General features: G+C 40.0%; 1 protein-coding gene across 2 annotated transcripts in view; it reads right to left on the bottom strand.

Moving 5' to 3' along the window:
• Positions 1 to 9,766: 9,766 nt before the first annotated feature.
• The window catches only part of mdn1 (midasin AAA ATPase 1), a 63,871-nt gene continuing 55,493 nt past the window's right edge, over positions 9,767 to 18,144 (bottom strand). For both annotated transcript variants that reach the window (XM_067383744.1, XM_067383743.1), the window contains exons 89-101: positions 17,937 to 18,092; positions 17,378 to 17,479; positions 17,030 to 17,228; positions 16,707 to 16,871; positions 16,464 to 16,621; positions 15,858 to 15,947; positions 15,627 to 15,742; positions 15,242 to 15,416; positions 14,641 to 14,714; positions 11,841 to 11,955; positions 11,651 to 11,717; positions 11,382 to 11,524; positions 9,767 to 11,097 (exon numbers count right to left, since the gene is read on the bottom strand). In XM_067383744.1, coding sequence (XP_067239845.1) covers positions 10,912 to 11,097; positions 11,382 to 11,524; positions 11,651 to 11,717; positions 11,841 to 11,955; positions 14,641 to 14,714; positions 15,242 to 15,416; positions 15,627 to 15,742; positions 15,858 to 15,947; positions 16,464 to 16,621; positions 16,707 to 16,871; positions 17,030 to 17,228; positions 17,378 to 17,479; positions 17,937 to 18,092 — 1,746 coding nt within the window. In that variant the 3' untranslated portion in view covers positions 9,767 to 10,911. The remainder of the gene's footprint in view (positions 11,098 to 11,381; positions 11,525 to 11,650; positions 11,718 to 11,840; positions 11,956 to 14,640; positions 14,715 to 15,241; positions 15,417 to 15,626; positions 15,743 to 15,857; positions 15,948 to 16,463; positions 16,622 to 16,706; positions 16,872 to 17,029; positions 17,229 to 17,377; positions 17,480 to 17,936; positions 18,093 to 18,144) is intronic.

Genomic DNA, 18,144 nt, shown 5'->3' on the forward strand with positions numbered 1-18,144 from the left:
AGGGGTAAAGAACAAGGAAGAAAAGCAAAAAACTAGTCTGATCAAGCAAAAAACTACAGTTGTGCAGTCTGTTCGTGTTGGTTCCATGAAAGTTGTGCAGAAAACAATGGGGTTATAGATGATGATGATGGTGTCCTGACATCTGACATGCAAGAGATGTAATGAGCTACCCTCTGCAGGTAGTTTTTATTAAAGTAGTACTCAAGTGCAGGCTGGAGGTTTTCAAAAACACTGTTATTGTATGTGTTTGTTGTTTAGTAAAATAGAAAACATTAGGCCATATGGTCTTAAACATTTTTAACTGCAGTGCACAGCACGGTCATGAATTCTGACTCAAGGTTGAATCTAGACTAAATTTTGTTCAAGCTGTGAGTTGTTTTTTTGCAAGCTTCAAGATTTTATATTTTGCCTTCAAATAGGCCTGTTGTGGTTGTATGAGTTTGTTGTTAAGTAAAATGAACTAGAGACTTATAAATAAAGAAAAAAATGTTTAAAACATATGAATAAGGTTTAAACATACATACATAAAATACTTCTAAAGCATTTATTAATCTTACATAATGTTTATTTTAACATTTAATAATACATAAGTTGCATCTGTTAATATTAATGGTACTGAGCTAACATAAATGAACAGTAGTATTTTTATTAACTACCATTAACAAAGACTAATAAATACTGTAACAAATGAATTGCTCATTGTTAGATCATGTTAAAGGGATAGTTCACCCAAAAATGAAAATTCTGTCATTTATTACTCACCCTCATGTTGTTTTACACCTGTAAGACCTTTGATGATCTTCGGAACACAAATTAAGATATTTTTGTTGAAATCCGATGGCTCAGTGAGGCTTCCATAGCCAGCAATGACATTTCTTCTCTCAAGATCCATTAATGTACTAAAAACATATTTAAATCAGTTCATGTGAGTACAATATTCTCGCCGCTTTATAATATTAATATTGAACCACTGTACTCACATGAACTGATTTAAATATGTTTTTAGTACCTTTATGGATCTTGAAAGAGGAAATGTCATTGCTCCCTATGTAGGCCTCACGGAGCCATCAGATTTTTAACAAAAATATCTTCATTTGTGTTCCGAAGATCAATGGAGGTCCTACGGGTGTGGAAAGGCATGAGCGTGAGTAATAAATTACAGAATTTTCATTTTTTGGTGAACTAACCCTTTAACATGGAACCTGATTGTAAAGTGTTAATAATAAATGTGACTTGATTTGACCAACAGAGCTCTCTATTTAATTTCTGTAACATGAATGTTGGCAAACAGAAATAATTAAAATGAAACAACAACAAAATCAACATGTAAAAAAAATATTTTCTGGTTTTATTATTAAACCATTTTAGTCAAGAACATACAATTCTTAAAACTTAGCCTATGCAATCATAAGCCTACTTTGTAAACCTGTGAACTTTACAATGTTATGCCATAATTTTAAGGGAGCTCATGTTCTTCATTATATGTCTTTGAAATCAGATCTACTTATGTTATGTAAATAAGGTTTACAGCAGATGTAAACAGTGGTTAACAACCCTTAATCTGGGTTGGGGTGCTATAAACCATTAATGCTCATTTGATTAGAGAGAATAACCACCCCGTCCTCCTTTTGTCAATCACCACACAACACACTACACCACATCCACCATCTACGGCGCTATCGAGCCCCCCTGCACCTGCAACCACAACCCTGCAGGGGGGCCAGGTGATTATTTGCGGTCTGCGGCAAATAGAGTGCCCCAGGGATGACGCGTTTTTGTAGGCAAAACCCGGAAGCGAGTTAGCATTTTAGGACTTCCGGTTCCAGCGCCGTGAAGTCTATGGGTTTTTTGAATGGGTTTTTGCTAAATCGCCTGAAATAAGGTCTGTGGTTAACAAAACATCTAAATACTTTAACATTTTGATCTATGACATAAAACACACCAGTTATAACCCACTTGTGATTTTTTAAACTTTTACTGTGTCTTAAAATCGGCGGTTGCTAACAAATGACTAAAAGGGACTACTTCCTTTGGCGGGGACTTTAGACGTCATCATGACAAACAGGACATTTGCACAGCATTTCTCATGAAGAAGTGAATAAGTATTCATACACAGCGCAGATCATAATCAGCGAGCATGTTTTTAAATATAGTTGTTTTTTAAATACAGTTTGAGGAAGCTTGGTGGTGGTGACGTTGATCCGCGATCATGGTGTTCTGTAGTCAGTTTATAGCCTACTGTTAGCCTTTTATATCTGACGAATTTATTTAGGCTTCAAAATCTATAAATGTTGTGTTAACTTGTAAAGATTATCTTGATAGACAAAACGTGTAAGTGTCATAACCCTTTGTTAAACACAGAGTTTATTTTCTGCGATTTTCCAAAAGTCTATGGGAAAAATGAATAGGCTTTCAGTCGAGGGAACCCGTGCGCCACTAACTTCCGGGTTGGCCTACAAAAACGCGTCATCCCTGGGGCACTCTATTCATACCGTGATACGCGTCCATCCGCAATCCAGTGAGTGAGGAGAAACACTGAACAACCTAAAGAACAAGCTGCCAGAGTCTTCTGAATGACGTCACAATAAGAATGACTATCATGCAAATTAATGTTTAGAATCTGCGTGACGTCAGCTGCAGGAATCCTATGTAAAGGCGTGGATTTCTCTGTCAAGCTCTTAAATCCCTCGACTAACGCTCATCTGTGTTTCCTTTCATAGGTTCTCTCGACACTGCGACAGGTTCATCACGGGCTCATGATGACAAGTTAGTGGCGCTTATCTGACTTGTCTCTGTGATAACCTCAGTGTTGCACTCTAAGTTCGCTTTCTTTCTGAGGAAAGAAAAGTGGTCGTTCAACCCCCGCTGTAGTTGCTGAGGCGCCGCACGAGCTGGACGAGCGTCTCTAGCAACTCTGAGGAGCTCGCAGGCGATTTGAATGGTGCTTTCCCTCCGAGTGGAGACGAGAGATGCACTTCTCTGTCCTGTAATGAGTTATTGGTTTTAATTGGCGAGCTAATGGATATTCCTCTATTATTCTTCCCCTCCCCTGGATTAAGTGTTTCTCTAGTTTATTAAACCGCGCGAGAGGCAGTTATGCAGACACGAGCATTTGATTTGGCGCTTACGCTTCCAACTCTTATTTCATTTGGCTGCATTTAGGCGCGAACTAGAGTACTGTAGCAGACATTTTGTCTTGCGCTACGGTTTTGGCGCTTAGTGCTACCAGGCATAGTCTGCCCGATGAACTCCTATTCATTTCAGCCCTGCTGCTGCTTTGATTTGCAACAAATGAGTGGACGAGTCGTGTTAAGAATAATTCTTATGGTGTTCTAACACTAAGTCATAGTGTCTGCAGGCTGCAGAGTGAGCTTACTGTTTTTCCTATCTCTCTCTCTCTCTCTCTCTCTCTCTCTCTACTTTAGGTGCGTTCATGCCATCTCGTAATTCCTGTAATTACGAGATTATAGCTTGTAAAAAGAGCTCGTAATTACAGCTTGTAGGCTGGGAGTTTTCTGAAAGCTCCCACGTGTAAAGGCTGATGTATACTTCTGTGTCGAATGTACGCTGTAACTACGGTGTAGGCTGTGTTTACAACGTGCAGCCTACGACGTAGCCTTAAGTGCACCTCTTCAAAAATCAAAGGTCAATTCTATGTGGACTGCGCTGTGATTGGTCTACTAGAAACCTCTACCTCAAGTCAAAAATCTGGTGCGGAGCAATCGGACAAGAGCGAGCGTTTTCAACTTCCATAGGAATGAACAAATGACCTGTTTCAGGGGACACACGCTGTCAAACTGCAACAAAAGTCGTTACCGGTATGCCTCTTCTGTTTGTAAGCTTTTCTGACAACGTACATGACAAGCTGCTTCTTCTTCGGCTTTTGCCTTGATATTCAAAATGACCGCGGACACTGCCTACTAGTGGTCTGCATGCAAGTCAACATGGACAACGGCACAAAAGTAAATGAAAACAGACGCATAGCTTACGGCACAGAGGCTCCGGCGTAGGTCCGACGCAGAAGTATAAGCCTTAACACGTGGCCGCTGTACCACCTGACCGCTGTAGATTCATTTAGGCATTGATGGTGGTGCCATAGAAACGGATAATTCCCAGTCCGAGGACGTGAACAGCTCCGAATACTTGTCACGTGTTATTATCTCAAGATTCCGGTAAATACGAGGTGCCGTGAACGCAGCATTGCTTCGCTGCATTAACACAGGTACATGCATTTGATTTTGCTTATGCTTCCAAATCTTGTTTCATGTGGCTGCTTTTAGGCGCAAACTCTGATGAGTTCCACAGAGGACATTTTTTTGTGCGCTATGTTTTTGGAGCTTCATGCTACCAAGCATTAGTCTGCCTGACTAATTACTATTTCTTTCAGCTCCGCTACTGCTTTGAGCTGGAACAATGAGTGGGTCAGTTCATGTATAAAGAGTAATTCATAGGACAAGCTGTTTTATACACTAATGCCAAAGTGGCTTCAGGCTGCAGAGTGAGCTGAAGGTTTTTCCTATCTCTCTCTATTTTCTGCATTGCATTAATGCAGGCACATGCATTTGAGTTGGCACTTGCGCTTCCAACTTGTTTTGTGTCACATATGGAGTCAAATTAATGCCTTAAAGTTTTGCACAAAAATAAAGTTTTGTAAAACACAAAAAAGAATTGAGCTATAAAAAAATGTTTTGCAAACAAAAATAAAGAATTGCAAAGGAAAATAAAATATTGAGCGGAAAAAAAATAAGTTTTGCAAACAAAAATAATAAATTGCAAAATAAAATAAAGTAGTGCAAAAATAAAAATATAATCAATTACAAAAATCAATGACAGCTGTAATCCTATTTTATCTTTGCCACATATTTTTCATGCTCAAACCTACTAAATCATTTGTAACGCTCATTTTATTCTGCGTTTCAGTCAAGCGTGCGCTCACGATACCGGTTTTCTTTTGCGCTGCACTGTTCTGTGCGGATCTCTTTATGGCACTGGTTTGACGTGGGGGTGGAGTCAAGAAACGGGGGCACGCCCCCGCGAAACACGTCATCGGCAGGAGACGCAGATCGCAACAGAACAGGGCAGCGTTTCCCAAAAGCATCATAAGCTTTTGGAAACCAATGGAGCTACGATCAACTTAGGCTTACGATGCTTTTGGGAAACGCTACCCAGATCAGATCAAGCATAGAGACAGAGCGCATTTATTATAATCTGAAAACCACGCCCACCGGGGGACAAACAATCCAACCGTCTCCATTGACTTTGTATTGCGTGAGACTGCCTTCTTGTCTTTTCTGACTCATTACAATAAACAGAACAATGCCTAAAAGCTGCTGTGTGACAAGGTGTACTGCTAACAAGCTAAAAAAAAAAACAGAAATACGTTTTTATAAACAGTCGACCCCAAAAGACGAATGTTTAAGGACACAAAAGTGGATACAGGCAGTGAGACAGAGCGCAACGGGTCATATTACTATAAGAAATGCATTGGAGGGGGTCGTAATCGGTGACAACATATGCTAAACAAACAAACAAAAACAAAACATGCATTATTTTTCACCATGTCAAAGAATTATTTCACCTGTCGCCGATTACGTTCCCTTCCAATGTATTTCGCGGGGGCGTGCCCCCGTTTCTTGACTCCACCCCCACGTCAAACCAGTGCCATAAAGAGATCCGCACAGAACAGTGCAGCGCAAAAGAAAACCGGTATCGTGAGCGCACACTTGACTGAAACGCAGAATAAAATGAGCGTTACAAATGATTTTGTAGGTTTGAGCATGAAAAATATGTGGCAAAGATAAAATAGGATTACAGCTGTCATTGATTTTTGTAATTGATTATATATATATTTTTTGCACTACTTTATTTTATTTTGCAATTTATTATTTTTGTTTGCAAAACTTATTTTTTTCCCGCTCAATATTTTATTTTCCTTTGCAATTCTTTATTTTTGTTTGCAAAACATTTTTTTATAGCTCAATTCTTTTTTGTGTTTTGCAAAACTTTATTTTTGTGCAAAACTTTAAGGCATTAATTTGACTCCATAGGTCACAGCTTTAGACGCAAACTCTAAGGAGTTCTGCAGCAGAAATTTTGTCATGGATTATGCTTTGATGCTTCATGCTACCTAGCATTAGTCTGCCTGACTAATTACTGTTTTGTTCCACTTCGCTGCTTCTTTGAGCTGGAATAAACGAGTGGATGAGTTCACGTAATTAAGAGTATTCCTATGGCAAGCTGTTTTAACAGTAAGGCCATAGTGGCTGCGGGCTGCAGTGTGAGCAGACAGTTTTTCCTATCTCTCTCTATTTTCTGCACTGCATAATGCAGGCACGTGCATCTGATTTGGCGCTTATGCACACTCACATTGGCGCCCTTTGTTTAGCCACAAGACGTTAAACTTTGGCGATAATCGCGCGTGATATTCGTCCTGGTGTGTACAGGCCTTTAGGCGTGGACTCTGAGGAGATCCGCAGCACACATTTATCGTGCAACATAGTTTTTGGGCACTTCATGCTGCCAACACTATTTTGCATGACTAATTACTCTATTCTTGTCAGCCCAACTGGAAATGTTGAGCTGAACAATTGTGTGAATTGTGAGTTCACATGTAAGGGTAATTTCTTATGGCAAGCTACAGAGTAAGCAGACGGGTTTTTCCCTATCTCTCTCTGCATTATAGTGGTAATTGTGTTTAAGTAACTGGCTCAGCTATCTCTTACCGTGGTCATCCTAACTTTATATGATTGATGCGGCACTTATGCTACCAAAACTCGCTTCACATGACAGGCTGCATTTAAGCACTACAAATGTTTGACACTTCATGCTACCGAACAGTGACTTGCATGACTATTTACTCTGTTCTTGCCAGCTCCGCTGTTGCATTGAGCCAGAACTTTTGCATGAATGTGTTTGCGCTTAAGAGTAATTTCCTATGGCAATCTCTAAGTCAGGGGTCTCCAAGCTCGATTCTGGAGGGACACTGTCCTGCAGAGTTTAGCTCCAACTCCAATTAAACAGACCTGAACCAGCAAATCAAGGTCTAATTAGGCATACTAGAAACGTCCAGGCATGTGTGTTGAGGCAAGTTGGAGCTAAACTCTGCAGGACAGTGGCCCTCCAGGACTGAGTTTGGAGACCCATGCTCTAAGTTATTTGCCTCTCTGTTAGTGTGTTCCGCCGCTTGTTGCATTTCAGACTGATTTTGACCGCTCTCTGTATTTTAGCTTTCGGAGTCTGAGAAGAAAGCCCTAAGGCCATGTGTACAGGGTCTATGTTGGCATACATGCCACACTTCTACAGTTGGCGGTGGCTTGCCCAGTCAAGTCAGAATGGTTCATGACCATCGATCTAAGGATGCGTGATTCCTCATCCAGATCGTCAAGAGACACAGGAAGGTACTCAGGTTTGCTTTTGGAAAAAGCTTTCCAATATGGCATTCTTCCGTTTGGACTGGCTCTGACTCTTCGAACATTCACAAAGTGTATGGAAGCGACTTTGGTCCTGTTGCAGCTCCTGGCCGTCCGAATTTTAAATTACCTGGACGATTGGCTGATATTAGCTCAATCACAGAGTTCAGCAATAGCTCATTGAGATTTCATACTCGACCATTGAGGAGTCTTATACTTAAACTTTTATAAGTGTGTGTTGCTGCCAAGCCATTTTTTCTAGGTGTGGACTTTTTTGCACGATGCGGGCACATCAGTCTCCTGTACATGTTCAGTTATTACAATGCTGTTAGGTCCACGTAGGTTTATGCTGTGGATTGATGGGTCCTCTGGTAGCAGTGTCCCCAGTAGTTCAGTTGGGCCTGCTCCACGTGAGACCATTTCAATGGTGGATCAAGAGCCAAGGGATCTTGCCTAAGTGTCACCCTCTGCAGAGTCGTGATTAAGCGCAGAGGCTCAGAGGAGTCCAGCTAAGGGCGTTTTGTCACAAAACTATCATAACCTCACGGGCTTGGAGGCAGTCTATCGCTGCCCGACTTTGGAGTTTGGAAAGAGCTGCATCGTGTGGCACAAACAGTTTGGAGATGCTGGCAGTGTTCTGGCACTCAAATGGTTCTTACCCTATTTGAGGAGTTGTCATATACTGGTCCTTGTACGAGGACTACGTTCTCGCCCCTGAACAGGATGGTGAGGTGTGTCCTCCTTTGGGCGCAGACCAAGGAGGCTACACCCTCAAGTGGAGAACCTCATGGCAGAGTTCTCCGATCTGGCCAGTCTGTCCTCAGGCCTGACCTGCCCCCCGTCCTAATTTATGGAAACTGTGGGTGTGACCCCTGAGCAGAGCACATTAATGTTTCTTAGCTCTAGGGCCCCCTTTATGAAGCACCTGTATGCTGTTGAGTGGAAGCTTTTGCCTTTTGGTGCAGGCATTGCGGCCTGGACCCAGTCATTGCTCTGTAGGTTCAATATTGGAGTCGTTTCAGCAGGGCAGCCCCTACCACTCTTTAGGTTTATGTGGCAGCTATATCTGCTGAGTATTTTCCCATGGGAGTGATGTAGAGCCTCTTGGCTTTTGGTCTGTCTACCACACAGACCAGTGGTGTAGATCTCGGAATGTCTCTGTTACGTATGTATCCTTTGTTCCCTGAATAGGGAACGAGACACTGTGACACCGGCCATTCCCATAGCTTTCGATAAGGGCTTCCTCCGTCATAGAAATCTGATGAAATAGCACACTGATATGAAACATACATGACGTATTCTCAGGGCGGTGCTAAGCGCTACTGGCTAATTAAATGACGTGATGGTATAAGGATTTCAGACATTCGTCACACCGAAGGTGTTCCCATAGCGTCAGTTATCGCAGTGTCTTGTTCCCTATTTAGGGAGCCAAGGTTACATATGTAACCAAGACGTTTTCTTCTGTGAAGTCCCCCTGCAGGGTTGTGGTGGGTGCGGGTGCAGGTTGGCTCTATAGCTTCGCAGATGGTGGATGTGGTGTAGTAGTGTGTTGTGTGGTGGGGGGTGTGACACAGTGATTGATCAAAGGAGGACGGGGTGGTTTCTCTCTAACTAAATGAGTATTAATGGTTTATAACACCCCACCCCGCTCTTCAGATTAAAGGTTGTTAATCACTGTTTAGACATGCTGTAAACCTTATTTACATCATACGAGCAGATCTACGATCAAATACATATACAAAATAAAGAACTCCGTAAAACAGTTCATTGTTTACAGAGAACATTTAATATTCAGTGACATAAACTCACAACTAAATTATCTTTTTGTCTTGATTTAATATAATGAAATCAGGATAAGTGTCTTTTAAACCTTGGCGCTGTTACTGAATTTTAGAAAAAGTTTGTGTGCAAAAACTGTCCAGATCAGTACAAATTATTGTCAGTGAAGACATTTTCAGTAAATGAAAATGCAAATCTTTTTCCATACTCCCCCTCACCCCAATACTTTTCCAGACCTGGAAATTACTCGAATCAAATTCCATACTTTTCCAAACTGTGTAGGAAAACTGCAAGATATTGGTTCCATTAGGAATGTTTTTTTAGAATGACAGTTTTTGATTTATGAATAAAAGGTCTGTGATTAATATTACTTGAAAAAAAAACTTTAGTTTTCCACAACAAACTATAAACTCATACCTCAAAAGTGTGAATTAAGGACTACTACAAACACTTGGATGCTAGACAAATTGAACAGTTGCAGTTGTAATGTAGAAACTTAACAACAGCTTAACTTTGCACTTTTCAAGATATGTTATTCATAGATCTAAATTTATGCAAATTAGTCTTCAAATTTGTATTACGAATGGCTTGTTGTAACTAACATAAAAAAAAAAAAAGCATTCACCAGCGGCTGTCTGTTACAAAATCAAAATTCAGACCATAATGAAAACATGTCCAAAATGTTTTATTGTCTTTCCATGGTTATCAGCAATTTATTTCATGAACCAAGATGAGGAAGATGACAGGAGACCAAAGGCGCACACCAGGTTACTGTTGCATTCGGACAATGTGTACATGATGAAATAGTTTGTATTTTGATCCTGGTTTCTCTGATGCAGAATGCACAAAGTTTGTGCAAAATGTAACAGAATCAAAATACTTCAAAATGAAATGTTTAAAACTAGATATGTCTAGTGAGAGATGCAGCTATAGTCTGAGTTTAAATATCTAAGGTTTGTAGGATATAGAACAGTGTTGGTTGAAATCACAGCCAATTTAGAAGATTCTTCAAAAGTTTTCTTAACTGGCAGAAATTGTGCTCCTGGTTGTAAAGAAGAAATAACCAGTGATTCAGTAGTCAGAATCCTTTCAAATGTACAGTGCGGATGATTTCATCAGTTTATCATTGAGAACCGTCTAGATGGGAATGTGGGTTTTTGTAAAGGCACATTTTTTTCTGGATAACCATAAATGGGGCTGAAGGTCATTACTGACATGCAGATGTACTTTTGATTTTTGCATATGATATTATCAAACACTGGCAGTGGCGTTCACACCAAATTTGTCATTCACATTTACAAACTGGATGCAAACGGACAAGAACCGGGGTGGGAAATACTGCAGGATTGGAGGTATCTTCAGTCAACATTCAGTCCGTTCAACTGAAGTTTTTCCATACAGGGGCATCACATTTCCTTGCAGTTAAAACAAAACAACACAACACACACAAAAAAAAAAAAAAAAGATGTGCAAAGTTGATCGATGATAACAACAAGAGAAAACAATTCCTAGTGATCGTGGTGATGAAAAGGAGAAACCACTGCAATCAAACTACAAATTCAATAAAATAACAAAATTAAGAAAAAGGCACATGTACAGCAGCCTGTCTAATGTCTTTTTGTATATGTGTGTGTATTTATGTTTGGGGAGGACTAGCAGCAGCAGAACTTCAGTTTTACAGTTGTGTCTTCTGGCCCCTGCAAAATTGCTTCCATGTGGTCTATTACTGGTCTGTGGCGGTGACGAGCTCAAACCACTGTCTCAAAGCATCACTCAGGGTCTCTGGAAGGGCGTTCACATTTCGCAAAATAACGTAGAAGGGGAAAGGGAATTCCTCCATGTAGGTCCGAATCTCCGGTAGCTCACCAGGCCCTTTAAATATGGGCACTTTAATATCCAAAATGGAGTCCTAGCATGGAGAGATTCATGTATTAATTAACACATTAAAATTTAGGATGTATATTTATTTTATTATTTTAATTATAATGATAATAATTATAATTAATTTAATTATAACAATTACATTATGATAAATAAAAATATTAATATAAATGTTACAAATTTTGTAAATGCTATATAATTATTTGAAGTAAAAAAAAAAAATTTTAAAATAAAAATGGGGATCAGTCCAAAGTGTTTCACTTTTTTTTTTACTTCAGCTAAACTCTGCTTTGATCCAAATGAATCTCTCACCCTGGAGTTTGGATTATCCAGCACTACAAAAATGACAAAGATGTTTGCGCTGCGAGCAGCCTGAACAGCAGCTGCGACTCTCTCTTTGCCCTCCAAGAACAAACCCCGACCATCAGATACTATAAGCAATAACTGAGATGTTTCTGTTAAGAGAAAGAGACAAAAAACAATCATAGAAGAGCATGTTAGATCAGAATCAATGTAAGCAAATATAAAAGATTCAGAACTAAGGTCTGCTTCGTTTACATAAGTCTGATAAACTACTTTACCTGTGTTTGTCGAGCCAGGTATCTGCTGTTTGGCTGCCATGAACATATTTGTTGAAGTCTCTAAAAACTGAAAGATAAAATTTTAACAAATGGTTTTTATGTCGATGTGGGATAAAACCTGACAAGTCAGTTTAAAAATATAACAAAATAATGTAAAACATAAGAATTAAAGATAACAAAATTTTTTTACTTGAGCTATTCTGGTCTTTTTCTGCTGGAACTGACAGAGCCGCAGTATATTTGCTCCTGTTTGGTCACTGAACTGCTGGTGGAAGGGATGGAGCAGCTGGACACTCTCTCCAAAACTACAGCAAGTGAATTAAAAGATAAATGAGTGCATGAATACATACATTAATTAATTAATCAACCAGGAATTTAAAGGTGCAGTATGTAATATTGGCAGTTAGTGGTCGACACACAACAAGAAAGAGCGCAACTGACAATGGAAAGTGACAAGCTTTCAAGTTGATCAGTTGATTTATCCTTGTTTTAATATGCCTCTGGTCATAGAGCTTTTCAAATAGATCCTGAAACTTTTTTTGTCAGGTAGAATCTGTGATCTCTGACCCAGCTCATTTGCTGACTTCCATAGCTGCAATACACTGTGTTTTCCATGAACTGGCAACCTGGGGTGTTGAAATACTGTTGGGTAAATTGACAGTGAGCGGGATCACACAGTCCAAAACAAAAACAGACATTCCGACAAGGGACGCACATTTCAAATTAGTGTAGTGAACAGCACATTCTAGGGCCCAGTTTATGGCCGGGCCCCTCTCTGTCCGTAACAGCGGACAAACGTTTGCTACATTTTGATTGGATCTTGGTGGCCTAACACAAACAAACTGTCCTACGCCATCAGATAAAGATGGAAGGACAACATCCAGACCTCTCTTAGAGGGTAAGAAGAAGACATCTTGTACCAAGCCTGGGAAGGACAAGGCTTCTCATTGGTCCACAGGCAGTTACTGCCCTTCACCCATCTAAACACTACTTCCTAAGGTTGGCAAGAGACTGCCATAAAAATTCCTCGGGACCTTAGCAGAAATGGGTGAAACAAAGAGATCACAAAGATCCATCCAAATCCATTCAAAACTATGTTTGAAAACCTTAGAACTGATGCAAACTACACATCCATTTCACACTTATTCCCAGAAATAAGTATTCTCAGTGACAGCCATTTGTAGTGCAACATCTGATACAAATACAGCTGTTAATGTACAATTGAATGAGAGTTAAATCTTTTTCCATCATGTTTAGTCTCTATTTGTTTAGAATATTGCCAAATGTATTCTGGTGGTGGTTTGGAAAGTGAGAAATGCATTGGTAAACTTTAAAGACACTGTAAAGACTTCCAACTTTGTGCTTTATGCAAATGAGTTCCACAGGGGAGAGAAGGGTGGGTCACACTGTGTGTGTCCCCTCTGATGCCAGCAGCCAATCACAGCACTCGAATGGAGAAGAGCCAAAATGCAATCTCCTCCTCATCAGAAAGGGATAAAGGTACCCTTTCTACCGACACTCCTTGTTCTGAGTCTGCCCTTGAAAGGGGGAAGACGTAACAGATATAGCGTTCTGAGTCTGCCCTTCAAACAGGGAATGACATAACAGATATTGTTCTGAGTCCCGGCTTGTGAAGCTGAGACACAACAGATACACCGTTCTGAGTCTGCCCTGTGAAGGGAGAAGACATAACAGATATACCGTTCTGAGCCTCTGGTCCATCCAGAAGAGACAACAACAGATCCCGTGATCTGAGCCTACAGCTTGTGAGGCAGCAACAGAGACGACCACGTTCTGAGCCTCTAGCTTGTGAGGAAAGAGACATCAACAAATGCTACGTTCAGAGTTTCCGTCCAGCGAGACAGTAACGACATCTGCAACAAGGTTAAGCTCAGGAGAGCAAACCTTCACTTCAAGGTACCTTCGTCTGTGTGTTCCAGATTGTTAAGGACCTTCTGCACCTACACCAGGGCCTCGTCGGCGTGTTCCAGATTTTACGACCCTTTGGTGCTCCAGGAGATCAGCATCCCACAGAGCTTCGTGTTCAAGACTGTTGAAACAGATTCTGGCTCCTCTCCCCATTGCCTTGTCACCCAGCACAACCAGTGGAAGACGTCATCGGACTCGACCAAGTGGAACGTAAATATATATCTTAACCAAACCTCTTTCCAGAGACCTCAGCATTGTTGTATATTATCAGTATACAATTTCCTAATTTCCATTAGATGTAATATAGCTGATGTTAGTTAATAACAAATAATCTTTTCGTTTATTTGTTTGGTGCATAATAAGGTTCTCCACCTTATTATTTTCAGAGAAACAGTTTATCTTTCCATAAGATAACGTAACTCTTCCATAGCCACACCCAATTTAATCACTTGTATTCTATGTATCTTATGCACTTTATTCCTTTATCATTCATAGTATTCATTTAGTAGTTGTGTTAGTTATTCTTGTTTATCTTTTTGTTAATAAAATCTATTTTATTACACTTGTGTCTTCCTTGTGCTGATAATACAGAAAAGGCTCTACAAGTTAGCAATATCACCAATCTTTCAGATAAATCAGCTGACCACTTTACATTAATTCTAAATGAATGAAATCCCATGTTGGGAGTGAAAGACCCTGACTGGTGCCCTGAACTAGGTAAGGGGGGAAGTGGTTATCTGATGTACTCATAACCACACCTTAAGAGACGTGTGTCCAAAAATCACAACCTCAGCGGTGACTTGAGTACCAATCCCTATTTTACTTTGTGTCCTTTGATGGACAAAGTAAAAATCACTACATTAGAATAACTGGATGTAGAATTGTTGTTTGTAGAAACACATCTGTGAACTTAGCATGCTTCCTAAATATCTGCAAATGGTATTTTTATTCTTTGGTACAGTCAAAAAACTTACATACAGCACTTTTAATACTGAGAGAATCTTTGCACCAATATTTCTGTGCTTAGCCATAAGAGGAATGGAAAAATAATCTGGACTCACCTGCACACAGCCACCTGGCCCACTTCCAGAAGTGTGAGAGCATTCACTATGACAGAGACCGACTCAAACGCCAGCTACAGAGCACAAGTGAGACAGACACATTATCAAACAAAATGTTTATTAAAATAAGATAACACATTCTTCCATTTTAAAGGGTTCATTATTGCGGTGTTCCAATATACTGACAACAACTGTGATATTGAAAAAATTACATTGATATCATGTTAATACCACACAAACTATAATATCGTGAATAATCCAACAGCATTATCTATGTGGTTGATACAATATTGTACCTTAACGTAAACTCTCTCTACACCTTACTATACACATATTTTGAGTGTGATTCATAGGCCAAAAAAAGAGAAAAAAAAACCCCTCTGATTTGACACAAAAGATTCCTAATGCTCCGAAGCTTCCTGAAGCAGTGTTTTGAAATTGGCCATCGCTATATATTGGATTTCAACAAAAATTTGCATTCCGAAGATTAATGAAAGTCTTACAGGTGTGGAACGGCATGAGGGTGAGGAATAAATGACATTATTTTCATTTCTGAGTGAACTAACCCTTTAATATCTAAAGCAATATTAGGAGAACGTACCTGTTTGGAGTGGTTGTCCACCATACTCGAGGAGTCGTCCACAGCCAAGCAGATCTGGTAGTTTCTCTTGCTGGGTTTTGTTCTTCTCAACCAGATCTTGTCCTTACGGAACTGACTGGCGATATAAGGAATGACCTTGCGCATATTCAGCCGTTTGCCTGTGCGGAAGTCTCCCCTGTTTAAGATCATCAAACAGTGTTAATGAGGAGAACTGAAACAAAGCTGAACTGAACTGGGTCTTCAGGGTCTGAACTGATAAACTTGACCCGTAAATTGACGGTGCTAGAGAAGCTACTCTTTCAAATGATCACTCCTGTGATCTTGAGGGAATAGGTTAAATAGAACTGCTTCATTTGAGGTTGGATGGGAAGGTGGAGGGACCAACCTGAGTTTGGCAGCCTGCGTGGGCTCCAGGACGAGGCGGAGCTGCTCACAGAGCTGCTGGGACAGAGGAGACGTCAGGGCCTGGTACTGATGCCACAGCACTGCAGCGGCACTCTCCTGAGTGACAACAGAGTAAAAAAAAATGCTATGAATAAAAATATATATTACAATTTTGATATGTGAAGTGAGGAGAAGCAGCTCAATTGTCGTGTGACTGGTGTTATGATGGCACCTCTTCCTGAGATCCTAAAGTCTGTCTCTGCCAGGCTTCCAACTGCAGCTCCATCTCTCTTCTCAGCTCTTCTGGGTTCTTCAGTGGAACCTGATAGACACAAAATTGCTGTACAATCAATATGCAGAATGTAAAAATGGAGCATTTTTAATAAGCGGTCTCGGTTTAGGGTCAGTAAGATTTTTTTAATGTTTTTGAAAGAAGTCTTTTACCCTCACTAAGGATGCATTTATTTGATCATAAAATACAATAAAACCATATTATTAAAATTTAAAATAACTATTTTCTATTTTAATATATTTGAAAATGTAATTTATTCCTGTGATGGCAGAGCTGAATTTTCGGCATCATTACTCCAGTCTTCAGTGTCACATGATCCTCCAGAAATCATTCTAGTATGCCGATTTGCTGCTCAAGAAACATTTCTTATTAATATTAAGTGCTGCTTAATATTTTTGTGTAAACTGTGTCTTTAATGTCAATTTTGATCAATTTAATGTGTCCCTGCTGAATAAAAGTATTAATTTCTTGAAAAAAAAAAAAAAAAAAATCTTACTGACCCCAAACTTCTGAAAGGTAAAGTATTTCTGGAGTACAACAACATACCTTTTGCGTGTCCATCAGTAGTTCAGGCACAGTGTGGATAGTGGACTCGTCACTCCTCTCTTTCATCTCTTCTTCATTACTGCTCTTCTGTGTCTCGGTCTTCTCCATCTCTTCATCATCTGCCTGTTTCTGTGCCTCCAAATCCCCACACTCCAGACCTTGAGAGAAAACAGACAAATGTTCAACATGGACACATAGGTTATGCAAGTGTGAACAAGCATTTGGTGGATGAGTGCACTGCACCTTTCTGAGAGGCTTTATTGTCATTCAGCTTCTCTGGTTTAAGCTCCTGAGCTTCAACTGCCTGCAGGTCCTTCTCTTCCTCCACATCCATTGCAATGTCATCTTGCTTATCGTCCTCTTCTTGTTTCACACCAGTTGGCTTTTGCTGCTCTGCACTGGCAGCATCTATAAAGAACAGATGTCAAAAGAGAACATGACTACAGTTTTCTTAGATTGGAACACGTTGCAGACCCGTCGGACCTGCCTCACATGATTAGTAAATGCATTTTTACAGAAAATTAAAGTAAAAAAAATACAGTACATAATTATACACAAGTCCTCACCATATGTCTGAGCATCGTATCTCTCCTCTCCTTCTTTTACATGCTCGTACAGGTCAGACTCCTGTTGTGTGTCAGTCTGAGTCTGATCCTGTGTTTTCGCCTCTCTGTTGTCAACCGTACGCAAACGCTTATTCACACGCTCATTGTAATCACCCATTGAGCGCTCATTATCTGCCTGTCCAGGTTTGCGTTTGAAGCTCTAGTAGAAAAATAAGAGTGGTCATCAGCTTTACACTTAAATTAAAAAGATAGCATCTTGTCTTTATGTTTTGAGCAACAAACCACAAGGCCAGAATTAAATAAATTAGCAAATATTTGTCATATGAAACAGTTATTTCACACACTGACCTGTGTGTTTCTCTGCCTCTGTTTGTGTGAACTCATCCTGGCCATCAGCTTGGAGTCGTGCCCTTCAGACTGACTTGCATCTGCTGCCCCGCTGCCGTCCTCCTGTGGACATTGGGACATTTAAATAACTGATTTACTTAACTGAGCTTAACATGAAAATTTATACTGACTAAAGATTTATACTGACTATAAGAAATTTCATCTTAAGATAAATATCCATGTCTTTCCCAGGCTTGAAAATCAAATGTTAAATGTCGGCATTAAATGGAAATAGTGATAGTGTCTTTTCCCTGTGGTGATGTATATCTGAGTGAAAGGTTAGGTACTTGAATGAAAAAGAAAAAAAGGATTTACACAATCATTTGTAATAAACACTGCAATATTCTATATAAAAAAAGAATTGTCAATTTTGAGTCCCTGATATTTTCAGGTTTTCTAGGACTATATGTTCACTCCCTATGACCTTGTTGTCATGGAAAAAGAGATTTTTTAAAGAAATAAAACCTTTTTTTGTAAGGCTGACATCTGCAAATATTAACCCAGTCTCTTTTTTGTGTACCTCCTTTGCCTGGTCTCTCTCTGACGCGGCTCCAGCCAGCTCTACTGCGGTGTCACTCTGAACATTCTCCTCTCCTGTCTGTCCATCTGACGCATGTTCCTTCCTCTCTGAAGATTCAACCTGTGCATCATCATCCTCACCCCCATCCTGTTCCTCCTGTGCAATGTTAGATAAAAATGATTAGGCTTTATTAAGTCTTTTCCCTCTA

This window comes from Chanodichthys erythropterus, chromosome 4, assembly GCF_024489055.1.
Source record: "Chanodichthys erythropterus isolate Z2021 chromosome 4, ASM2448905v1, whole genome shotgun sequence".
Taxonomy (NCBI): Eukaryota; Metazoa; Chordata; class Actinopteri; order Cypriniformes; family Xenocyprididae; genus Chanodichthys; species Chanodichthys erythropterus.